The sequence below is a fragment of the Vigna umbellata genome, chromosome 3, assembly GCF_029865625.1.
Source record: "Vigna umbellata cultivar VRB3 chromosome 3, Vumbellata_1.0, whole genome shotgun sequence".
NCBI classification, from domain to species: domain Eukaryota; kingdom Viridiplantae; phylum Streptophyta; class Magnoliopsida; order Fabales; family Fabaceae; genus Vigna; species Vigna umbellata.
In genome coordinates, this window is record NC_142167.1 from 12,050,431 (window position 1) to 12,062,481 (window position 12,051).

The 12,051-nt window shown below is 36.5% G+C and overlaps 1 protein-coding gene across 4 annotated transcripts; it reads right to left on the bottom strand.

The window, feature by feature from the left end:
* Window positions 1–1,350: 1,350 nt before the first annotated feature.
* Window positions 1,351–6,344, bottom strand: LOC124823425 (putative lipid phosphate phosphatase beta). 4 transcript variants are annotated; one of them, XM_088110491.1, is made up of 2 exons: window positions 5,487–6,344; window positions 1,351–1,653 (listed from the first exon to the last, which is right to left on the bottom strand). In XM_088110491.1, the coding sequence occupies exon 1, from the start codon at window positions 6,160–6,162 to the stop codon at window positions 5,488–5,490; it is 675 nt and encodes a 224-aa protein (XP_087966617.1). In that variant the 5' UTR covers window positions 6,163–6,344; the 3' UTR covers window positions 1,351–1,653; window position 5,487. The 4 variants fall into 4 exon arrangements, with proteins under 4 accessions (XP_087966617.1, XP_087966618.1, XP_087966619.1 ...); XM_088110492.1 differs by lacking the exon at window positions 1,351–1,653 and adding an exon at window positions 1,660–2,851; XM_088110493.1 differs by lacking the exon at window positions 1,351–1,653 and adding an exon at window positions 2,858–4,462.
* Window positions 6,345–12,051: the final 5,707 nt, after the last annotated feature.

Consider the following 12,051-nt stretch of genomic DNA (forward strand, 5'->3'; position numbering starts at 1 on the left):
AGAAATTAGGAAGGTGGATGAGATTGCAAAAGGTAAAAAGGAAAAAGAAACGTGATGGGTGAAGATCAGATATGATGGCAAATGGGGTAAGGGGAGACAGGTTTCAAATGATGCCTACTGTCTTCACCTCTCGAAACTCTTGCACCGTTTTTTGATTTCCACATCGTGGTCAGCAACCTTTCTCCCCTGAATCCTTATGCTCAGTTCTTTAGTCTGTGGCAGTGAAATAAAATTGGGTACGTGGCAAATATAGAAAGACATGAAAAGCTCAGCAGTCTCTGCATCCAGTATCCAATTTTGATCAGTGGTCCTCTCTTCTGATTTTTTAAGCAAGGTCATGAAAATGAGTCCAAAAATGGTTTTAATGTTTCCACAACCTCCCAAAAGAAAATCGTACCACACTCACATGACTTTCTTGGACTTCCGACAACCAATTCACAAGCTCGTTTATTAGACTGACCTTATGCATTCTTCATCATTGTCCGTCATCATCCATCTCCATCATCAACCATGCATGCAGGCATGTTGCAGGTTTCACACCTTGTAACGAGTTTGAACGCTTTGTGTGACTGGTCCAATACAACATTTCAAAAGCTTAATCGTGCGTGGTTGAAAACATAGACACAAACTGGTGTTGTACGAATTGATGAATATGACTTCCACCATACTATGACCAAACCTAAGGCCGTGCCACTCCCATGTTTGGTCATTTATGGTGGCTTTTCACTCTGTTCAACATTATCGGTTTTCTAAGAACTAGGGTTTCAGGTTTGCTTCTTTCATGCAATATCAATTATATATGACAATCCACACTGACACAGATGTACTCACCGGCATTGCTCTCTGCTAAATCATAAAAATCAATTCAAAATGTTTGACCAGCGAGGATCACTCATGAGTTCAAAAGCACAAAAAAACGAACAACAATTAATATAAATAAATGAAGAAAACCAGGTACTGTCAGAATTTCAGAGATGTGTAGCCATAAAATGGGTGGTAGATCAGTAAATCTAAATTCTTCAACCTATTCAATTCAAATTTTCCTATTCTGCATTATCATACCAAAACACATGAAAGTGCACGTACTAATATATAGTTAAGTTACAACCGTTACAATAACGTACACGGCCGTTTTACGTAAAAGACGCCAAATTTTGCTTCTTAATTTCATGTTCTGGAAAGTGCGAACCTGTTTGTATCATTGCAAAGGAATTTTCAAATAAACCCGATATGTTCATTACACCCACATCAATTAAACATGTATCTAAATCAAACATTTCCATGGAAGATACCTGCTGTGTTGCACCAAAATATACCCACAAAGAAAGAAGATAAATTGATAATGGACTCTCAAATAAATTACTGTATTTATATATATATATATATTTATTTACTGCAATATAGCATCAATAACATTCCAATCGCGGTGGGCATACAAGAAAACGTTAAAAATGTTTAAGTTCTGCGGAGAGTCAGTCTCTCATTACTAAGAAATCAATCATGCAAGGAGAATATCAAAGCATGTCCCACAAAATACAAAGTTACAGTCACTCCAAATCTTGAGCAGTAAGCATTCACTTGGCAAAATACCAGACGCCCAGTGCTTCGCGTACGTCGTAGGTCCCTCAAGCTGTAGTGGATTCCACCAATGAACTGTTCCAGCAGTATCCAAGATACCGAATTTCTTAATCCATGGTAATAAATCCAGAACTTTCAATGTGAATGAAACAATTCGTCAGCAAAATGCACGAAGAAAAGGCATGAGTAGAGAGAAATTGTCAATGTTCAGCGGACTAATATGAAAGATGATGAAAGCTTCCATCAAATTCATGTGCTAATTCTCTTGGTGTTAATAGCAACCAGACCCACATGTCAAGTCAATAAAACCAAAAACGACTTGATTCACTCGTCTTTTGGTGTGTTCCACGTAACAATATCCTAACTACGGTAATAGATGCTGCCAGCACAACATATCAACCACAGTCTGCGCTAATTTGGTAAGCTTACGAACTTTTCCAAAATTGAAAGGAAAGCAAAGACCAATCAATCAGTCAAATCAAAAACATCTTATCAGATGGCACGCGGTAAGAAGGCACATGCAAAAGAAGTAACTGGCCTAACAACTATTTATCCTTCAATTCATAATCGTCAAAAATTCCATACACATCAGACAAGCACACGGTCCCTCAAACCAAATCCTAAAAGACCTTTCTTTTCTCAAACTTTTAATAGATCACAGATTCCATTGAGCCTACACCTACATATGATTGTTATAATATAATGTTTCTTGATAATTACTACTGCAGATTTCAAACACTAATGTTCAATCCACCTGAACGGGCAAAGTGGGAATCGGAGATAGACTAGACATAAGCCAACTTCTTATTCTGGCAGCAATTGTCAGAAAAGATAACCCATTTCAAGTCTTCAAACGATACAGAACAATCTGTCTTTGCATCAGTACCTCTGCAAAAATTAGAAACATCTGACAGCAGTAGCAAATTCGATGTATGATATAGTTCTGGATAAAACATACGACAAAAGGCTGCAAATAAATTATGTACAGGTCTGCTGTACCATGTATTATCACATGCTTACATTTATTGTTTATACGCCTGTGTAGAGACTTAAATGCCAAGGAATAAATTACGGACAGGAATGCAACTCCCAAGTAATTTTAACAAATTTGAAGTAGAGTTGAGATAAACTAAAGTAATTAAGGTCTCCAAAATTATCTGGTAAGGAGCAAGATGCCAATGTACTCAAACCAATCACGACTTCATTATCTGTTAGAAACCAATTAAGAACGCTTACCCTCGGGTAGCATAAGTTCGAATTTCTCCATCAGAACCTAAGATGAAGGAAAAAGCAGACAGCAATTAGATTCTGTATCCATTTAGCGGATACTCAGTATGTTAAATTAACTCAAACGCTTCCACATAGAGGTTAGAATTAATCGTCGCCATTTTAGATGCTTTACATTTTTAAACCAACTTGAGACAGAGACGGAAGAGATAGAGCACAAATGGTCGCAATTACTGACAACCTCTGACAGTGAAAAGGAGAAGGGTGAAGAGGCAAACTTTTTGTCAATGTGAACGTATTTCAGAGGAAACTATTCTCACAAGCTGATACAGAAAAATAAAACTAACCCTTTCTTTGGAGGAGAAGAAAGAAACAAGAGACAAACAAAAGACATGAATGAGTTTAGAAGAAGAAAAACAGCAAGAAATAGGATCTACTGGATATTTTCACTCTATTACTGTTTTCATTCACATATTTATATCTTCCCATTGCTTTTATATTTCCTTTAAATCAAACATTTTCATTTGTACTCTATTTCTCGCTTATTTCCAAACACTTCACTATTTCTATCTACTCTATTTTCACCCACTTCTTTCCTTCCTACCAGATAGATCCTAAAGTAAATGGTGCATTTGGAGAATTCAGTCAATGAACCTATCCAAGAAACTGATTCTTTAGTTAAAAAAATAAATAAATAAATCCAACCAGTAAAATTAACCCTGAATCATGTTGGCTAGACTAAAATGCTGTTATCGTTTAACTTTCACTCTTTTGAGGAATTCGTATGCTTCTTTATTTTATACCATTAACATGCATTATAATGTTTTACACAAATTCTTGCTCCCGGCTAATGTTTTCCCCTCCGTACTTCATCCTAAGATGATAAGTTTACTCTCAACCTCACGGCCTCAAAATCAGAGCAAGAACCTCACTATACTACTAGACAGAGACAATTATAATGTAGTTCTTTTTCCCCATGCATGTTTTTCTCGCCTTTTTCTTTGGCTTAGTCATTCCCATTAATGAGGAGTTTAAAAAGGTCCTAGACCCAAGACATGTGAAACTCACACTCCATTGATCCATTGATCCATGGAGTCAATTCAAGTAGAACCTTTTCAACTCAAGGAGAGAAAGAACTCTCAACAAGTTTTCTTGGTTATCAAGACTTCAATCCAAGTTCTTGCTTAAAGTGAAACAAATTATTTGCCATTTGAGGCAGCAGACAATAGTAAGAGCCTGATGAGGTGGAAATTCAACTCTAAATAATAGGAATTGAAACTCTCAAGATCATAAATAGAGAAAATGTAATGATAACAGATGACATGTGAAATTGAATCAATATATAGCTAGGACAAACGAAAGTCTTTTAGTTGAAAAAGGGAACAAAAGTTTGTGAAAGGGTTAATCGGTAATGACATCTAATGGCAAACTATATACATATAAACAAATTAAATATATATCCTTTCACAAAAGTATTAATTTATTACATATAGAGAGGATAAAAAAAACTGTATATAAACACTGGTAATTTCTTTATTCTATAATTTTTTAACACCATACAAACATTATTTTTCCTTAATCAAATTACAAGAGAGAATTTCTTGACTCCAACCATACTTAATTCGCATTTGAATCAGAATCTTATATGCACGTTTGCCTGCAAATTCACAACAAAAAGCAACAAGTCTGAGTTTCTTTAGTTTGATCCAGATTGAGAAGGTCATGACCCCAAATTCAACACACTATGTATGGCTTGTTGAAGAACCTCCTTAGCCAAAATATTTCTTGTTATCTAATTGGTCATTTAAAATGGGGAGGGGAGCATTGCAATTTAATTCGCATTGGCAAGGGTCAATGGTGGCACTTGAACTAAGTTCTCAAATAAATATTAAAAAATAATGAACATTCTCGGCAAATCTTGATGAATTTAATTTTGAGGAACGTTGACTACATGAAGATTATGTTAAGTAACATGAAAATCCTTTAAAGGATCTTCAAATAATTAACCAGCTGTTCTCACATTCTCCCGGAACAAGCTTTAGGTTCAAACAAGGACAGCTTTAGACCAAATTAATGTCAATCACCCTAATGTCTAAGCATACGGTGCACTCAACCTAAGTAGCTAATGTTTAACTTCCTTTCAATATATACACACGACTCAATCGTTTCAATTTCATCTCCTACTCATGGCGTGTGCGTACCCTGCATCGCCTCATTTAGTCTTCCTATATACATGTCAAGTTTTCAAACATAAATTTGAATGAATTTCATTTTACAAACTTAGTTTAAAAGCAACTCTTAGTGTTAAGTTCACATGAAATCAAACATAGGTGTGCATCGAAGGAGAAAGCAAACATATTACCAAACTAAGTTTGGCAACAAAAACTTCCATTCAAAGCAGCTGAACGGGAAACCAAACATAGCAGATATAGCGTCCTTCAATCACTCTCATACTAGAATTTTGAATCTTCTGGAGAAGCCACGTATAAAACTTTTCTCCATAATTCGGTTACAGTCATCGAACATAATCACTGAAAGTAAACATTATAAATAGAATATCATAAAAAATGATAATAATCGGCAAGTACATCTAACCGGTGAGTAGTGATATGAAACTCCACATTCACCAGGGAGTAAGGTTATCACTTTCGAAAATCCCAGCTCCAGGTTCTTAATCTTACCTCAAAGCAACCCTCGGAATTCGAGAAGGCGGAAGGTGAAGAACGCTTCGAGGACTCCGAAGCACGCGCCAAAGAAGACATCGATAACGTAATGCCTCCCGAGAGCGACGCGAGAAATTACAGTGGTCACGGCCCAAGCCCAAACGGCCGAGATGAGAATATCAACGGCGAGGGCCTGATCTCCGCCGAACCAGCGATTCACGAGCAAGGCCACACGCTGATGGTGGAGATCGGCGAGGAGCGAGGGGCGGGAGAGGGAGAAGACGGAAGCGACGAAGCAGACCCTGGAAGAGTGACCGCTAGGGAAGGAGAAGTTATCGACGGGGACGACGGCGTTGTATTGGGAGTGGTTGGAGTAGGAGGGGCGGGATCGGCGGACGAGGAATTTGATGAGGGCGATGAAAAGGAGATCAATAAGGGAGCAGACGAGGAGGGGAAGGAGGAGGTTAGGTCGGAGAGGGGAGGAGGAGGGGGCGGCGAGGAAGAGGGCGAGGGAGACTGGGAAGAAGAATCGGAAGTCCGCCAAAAGCTCTAGGTATCGGAGAAGGGGTTTTGGGGCGATGGGGCGTGTGAGAGTGTAGATGAAGAAGGAGACGGCGTTGTCCAGGTCGTGTATGCGGCGGAATAATGGTGGGGCGGCCGGTGGGGATTCCGGGGGTTCATGGCCTTGGCCCATCGGAGTTACTGATGGCGTTATCGAAACGTTGGGTCTCACGGAAATTCAAACGATCGAAAACCGTTAGTTGGGATATCATACGACTTCGTTTAAGGTTTCTATGTTTTCCCTTTGTAAGAGTGTTTTAGTTTGGTTATTTTCTAACCCCAATTTAATTACTCTTCAAGTTTAATTACTCTTGATGTTTTGACTGAATAATGATTACAATATAGAAACAAAAATTATAAAATAGAAAAAAAATGAAAAGGTGTAGAAATAAAACATATCTGAATGAATGAAAACGAGGTTATTTAGATTATGGAAAAGAAAGTATAACATTAACACTGCGTTCGGATGAGGCGATTTACTGTAGAGGAGATTTTGCGAGGATGGATTTGCGTGGTAAACCGTGTTCGATTGGTGTGATTTGGTACGACGGAAATGCATGTAAATGTAGCGATTTGCGATGATTTTCACTTTTTCAACATCTCGCAGATGAACAAAGATTTGCGCTGATTTGTAGTGAAAACTCGTATCTGCCCCTGTGTTTTTACAATAATTCAACGATAATTTAAAAAAGCGTGCATGAGAAACGTACACATATCACGTGATTAGGTTTCACTTTTTTTACTCCTTTCAACCAAATGCATTGTGCCATCACAAGGGATAATATTGTGGCTTGCCATGTGAAGAGGTTCGACTGTGTAGAGGCACACTTTTGCAGCATTGGATACCAACAAGATTCCCTGATTGAGAGAACAATTCACTGTAAAGGAGAGATTCCTGTTTGAAATTCAAAAAGTTAGTCTGACCAATAACACCATTTATAAGAGGTCGTTGGTAGATAAGTTATTAATTGTGAGAGTGTGAGAGTGTCTATACTTAGCCCAACTTTTGCGGCAGTGAGAGATCTTTGTGTGTTGTTTGTGTGCTGAGAGTGTTTATTCGAGAGTGAGGTCCAGCAGGTGTGGAGAAGTTCAGGTGAGGAAATTTTTGCTACACATTAACGTGGTTGTTGCAGGTTGAAGACCTCTGGAAGAGGTGAAGACGAAGACGGGGGTGTGCGGAGGAGGAAGAAGGCCGTTGATGACAACCGACGCAAGGGATGAAGAAGACGACGTCGGAGGATATTGCCGGTTGATGATGAAGACAGCAGCGGATGGAGAAGAAATGTATGTGTATCCGGATCGAGCCATACTCAGTTTCTGCTCTTTAGGTGTATCCGGTTACGTATTTATTGTATCTGGATCCCTTAATAAGTGAGGGTGGTGTGCGGCTTGGTTGCTGGTTGTTTCGATGGTAGGTGTGTGTTCCGATTCCATAGACCAGTTCCCCATAGCTGGACAGTGGCTCCGTGGCCATAGCTGAAGGTGCATAACCCTTTAACCGAACCTCCATGGTGTGATGCTGTTGTGATGTTGGTGGCGCGTGTGTCATCAACGGTTTCGTCCTCCATGGAAGCATTGGACGTGAAGGTTGAGGACAGGGGCGTAGACGATGCGGGTGTGTTATTACCACCACCATTGGACGAAGACATGTGGAGAAAACCACGACGAGGGAGACCAGTCAGACGTGTGGCACGGACAACAGTATGAAGGGTCGAGTGGTTGAGGAAATATGTTGGTTGAGGGGGATGGATGGAGGTTGCATTAGGTGGAGAAGGAGGGTTGTGTTTTGGGTGAAGGGCAACGTCGACAGCAGTGTAGTCTGCCGTATAGATTGGGCGCATATTGCTTTCCATTAAAGTGTACATGCAGGAGGAATGACACAGGGAGAGAAGTTGTTTTTGGAAATGGAATTTACTGGCAGCAAGCTTAACCATTGTTATATTTTTGCAGGTTTTGGATACAATATCAAATATTTGGGAAGCAACCGAGCTGAGTATTTGACGGAGGTGCAGTGAGGGATTAGTAAGGTGTCCAGGTTAGCCATCTATATTGTGTGCAATTGTTTTGATTTTTATTGTTAAAGACAACCTAGTTCTTTAGAATATAGAGCTTATTAGTGAAGTTTGCCTTATACTATGATTAGAGGTTCATATTAATCTACACTCTATGATTGAGGAATCACGAATCGGTAATAGGGTTGACGAAAGCTGGACATCCCAAGCATATAGTAATATAGTTGATCATCTTCATAGCTCTAGGTATGTCGCAATTACCAAAAATAATGTTAAAAATCGTCAAAAAGTCTTGAAAGATAAATGGCGCGAGGTACATGACTTGTTTTATGGATTGAGTGGATTTGCGTGGAACCCGGTTAGTATGACATTTCATGCTGAGGACGAGGTTTGGATGGACCTAATTCAGGTATTTATACAAATACTAACATTTTGTGGATCGTTATTATACATCATATGAAGCAATGTGTTTGATCTTTTTTGTTGTTTCAGTCGAGGCCAACGGCGGCAAAGTGGAGAGTTAATAGTATAAAGCACTACGTTTTAATGGTCGAGTTACGGGCAGCTGATCGAGCTACTGGGAGTGGTGTTCGAACTGCTCGTCAAGCACGTCGACAGCGTGTTGGGCCTCGTGTCAGTGGTGATTTGAATCAAAATATGGAGTACATTCCAGAACAACCTGATTGGACGACATATATAGACCCAACTCCACCATCACCTCCTCCATTTGTGGATGAATATAGTCCAGGACAGACTCAATTTGTGCCTTCCGTCCCATCCGCTGGAACTTCATCCTCACGAGGCTCAAAAAGGAAGGCACCTATGGTCGATGTTATTGATTCTCAATTTGATAAGTTGACGAGCAGCCTGGATGGTTTCGCAAATGTGCTTAGCTCATCAAATATTCATTTTGGTGTGATATCTGATGCAGCCGTGCGTCAAGTCTCAACAATGGAAGATAGAAATAAAATACTCCGTCGCACATCGACGTACACATACACAAAGGGCGACATTTATGAAATATTGAGTGGTATGAACATTGCTGATGAAAACTTACTCGAACAGTGTTATGATTTCTTATGTGTGAACCCCACATGTACAAAGAGGTTGATGGGACTTCCACCACACAAGCGGTGGAATAAATTATGTAAAATGATCTCCGGAGGTGATTGTTAGGAAGTGTTATCTGACTGGTTGTAGTAATATTATATTCATTAATGTTTCTGTGATGTAATTATGACTTATTGGTTTTCCATCCATCAACAATTTATAAGTTATGGTTATGGTTGCGATGCATCGTGTATTACATGACTTTGTTTTGCTTAAATTGACTTATGTGTTTCAAATATTACATTACTTATTTTTCCAATTATTATCTTTCACATAAGCTTTGGTAGTTTTTTTTATTGTGTACTTTCTCATCTGCAAATTAGATGGACTCTCGAATCATTGATGAAGTGCAAAAACAAATTAATCTATCAAGAAGACTATCTGCCGTTCTTGAACGACATACACAGGCTATGGAGTGTCGAATATCCCTGGTAAATGCTAGGATTCAATCATCTAATCCAACTACAGAACAAATTGAAAACTTGTTACGGACTATGAACATTGAAGATCATAATTTATTCAGACAGTGCTTCGATTTTTTATCTTCGCATCCATCCCATACAAGACGTCTAATAGGGATGCCAATACAATATCGTTTCAATGCATTGCAACGATACCTTGCTGAATCAACGTGATCATGAACTATTAAAAGAATATTTGTATGTTGAATTGTTGCAACTTTTTTTTAGGTCATGTAATATTATAACTTGCTACTTAATTATTTGTTTGTTTAATGTTAATCATTCGCACTTCCGTAACAAATAAATTGATATCACTTCGTATTAAATTATATTACAAGCAAATACTACATTTTAAAATAATTTTTTTTATTACATTATAACTTTTATAATTTTTCACCATTAATTTTATAAAATATTCATAATTTTTTTCTCTTCATAAACATTTTTACAATTAAATATAACATTACAAAATAACATTTTATAATACTTTTATACTTAGGGGCATTTTGGTATCTTTATTTTCTACCAATTAAACTAATTTCTAAAATCTATCACATCAATCAAATCATACACTAATGCTCACAAGCTTTACTTCCAAATCCACTCTCAATTAATCACAAATCCACTCAAAAAAACCACTAAAAAATTACCCTCAAATCCACTCAAAAAAACCACTAAAAAATTACCCTGAAATCCACTCAAATCCATTCAAATCATCTCTCCCAAATCATCTTCCCCAAATACACCCAAAAAAACACACCCTAAGAGAAACATTTTTATAATAATTAATGATAAAAGTAAGTATCTATATTATTCTAAGAATATGTTATTATTAAATAAGATTAAATTGACTGCAAATTTTGAAAATCGAATAAAAGATATAAATATACCACATAAATATATGATATTAAAGAAATGTTCCAATATTTTGATTTTAGTACTGCAAAAACATACACCATTTGCATATCTTTTTCTGCTAGTATGAGTAAAGCAAAAAGGTTATACTACTTTGATAAATAACTTGTTTAATTATATATTTGATACACATTCTCTATAAATTTTTTAATAGTTAATTTTTATTAAAAAAAACTTTTAACCATCATGTTTAAGTTATATTTGATAGAATTATATATAAATTAGTTAATAGAGTCGAGGTGGCTTAGGTGATGTACAAAGTTGACTGGGACTGGCGAGGAAGAAGAAAGACGTCATGGTTTTCACGCTACTAAGGAGGTGAAACGTGAGATATTGGAGTCGTGAAAGTTTTTAAGTGATTAAGAGATTTTTGAAAGAGAAACAGACGTAAGAGAGGAAAAATAATTTTTACTTTTTATATTTAATAACTAATTTTCCAGATCTGTATGTAAAATCACTAGGTAAAATTTATTTTTACGTGGATTATAACATACGGATCTAGTCTTTTTTGCAAATTTTTCAGTCCTAACGTACCTAATTTATATATGAATTTTAAATACAAGGTAAAAAATTGTATGTTAAATGTGTGACTCACTTTTATAAATCCATATATAAATATTAATACTAATAAGAAATTCACATTTTTCTGATAGGTAGTTAATCTAGGACAGCCTTTTCCTTTCTACACCTCCATAATTTATTTATGCACCTTTACTCACTTACAAATTATAAACTTACTCTCTATTTTTCATTTGATTTTTGAAATGCATGTTTTAAAATTCCACAATAAAAAAACTATATTTTGGATTCTACAATTTAAAACATAAAAATTATATTTCAAAATATATTATATGGAATATAAAATTTATATTTTGAATTACATTTAGAAATACAAAATAAAAAATGTATTTTTGAGTTATACATTTCATAATATAAAATATAAAATATTTTTCGAATTACACAATTTAAAATATTTTTTTTGTTTTACATCCTGAAATATACAATCTAAAATATTATTTTGAAAAAAAAAATAAAGAATGAGATGATGCACCAGTGAAGAAAGAAGAAGGTGATGAGTAGGGTGGCAATGGAGGTAGAGGATGGAGGAGGTGCTGGTGGAGATGGAGGAAGAAGGAAATGCCAATAGAGATGGAGAAAGAAGATGGAATGTCGATGGAGATAGAGGAAGAAGGAGATGGAGGAAAGATCGTCCGGAGCTGGAGGAAGAAAAACAAGTGGGCTTATACTGATTGGGCTGCCTACGGATCTTCTTATATAACCAACTATTTAGAATGATATGCAAATAACATTTAGAATGATACGAAAACATCACACATTTTATATTAATGAATATATCATAATAGGTAGAAATTACAAATTTTATATTAATGAATATATCATGTTTTCCCAGGAAAGTTGTGTTAATCACAAATCTCAAATCAATATGTAAGTCAAACTCTGATATATTTTATTCAAAAATTAGTCATTTATAAAATATGGAACATTATGTATTACGTTTTAGTT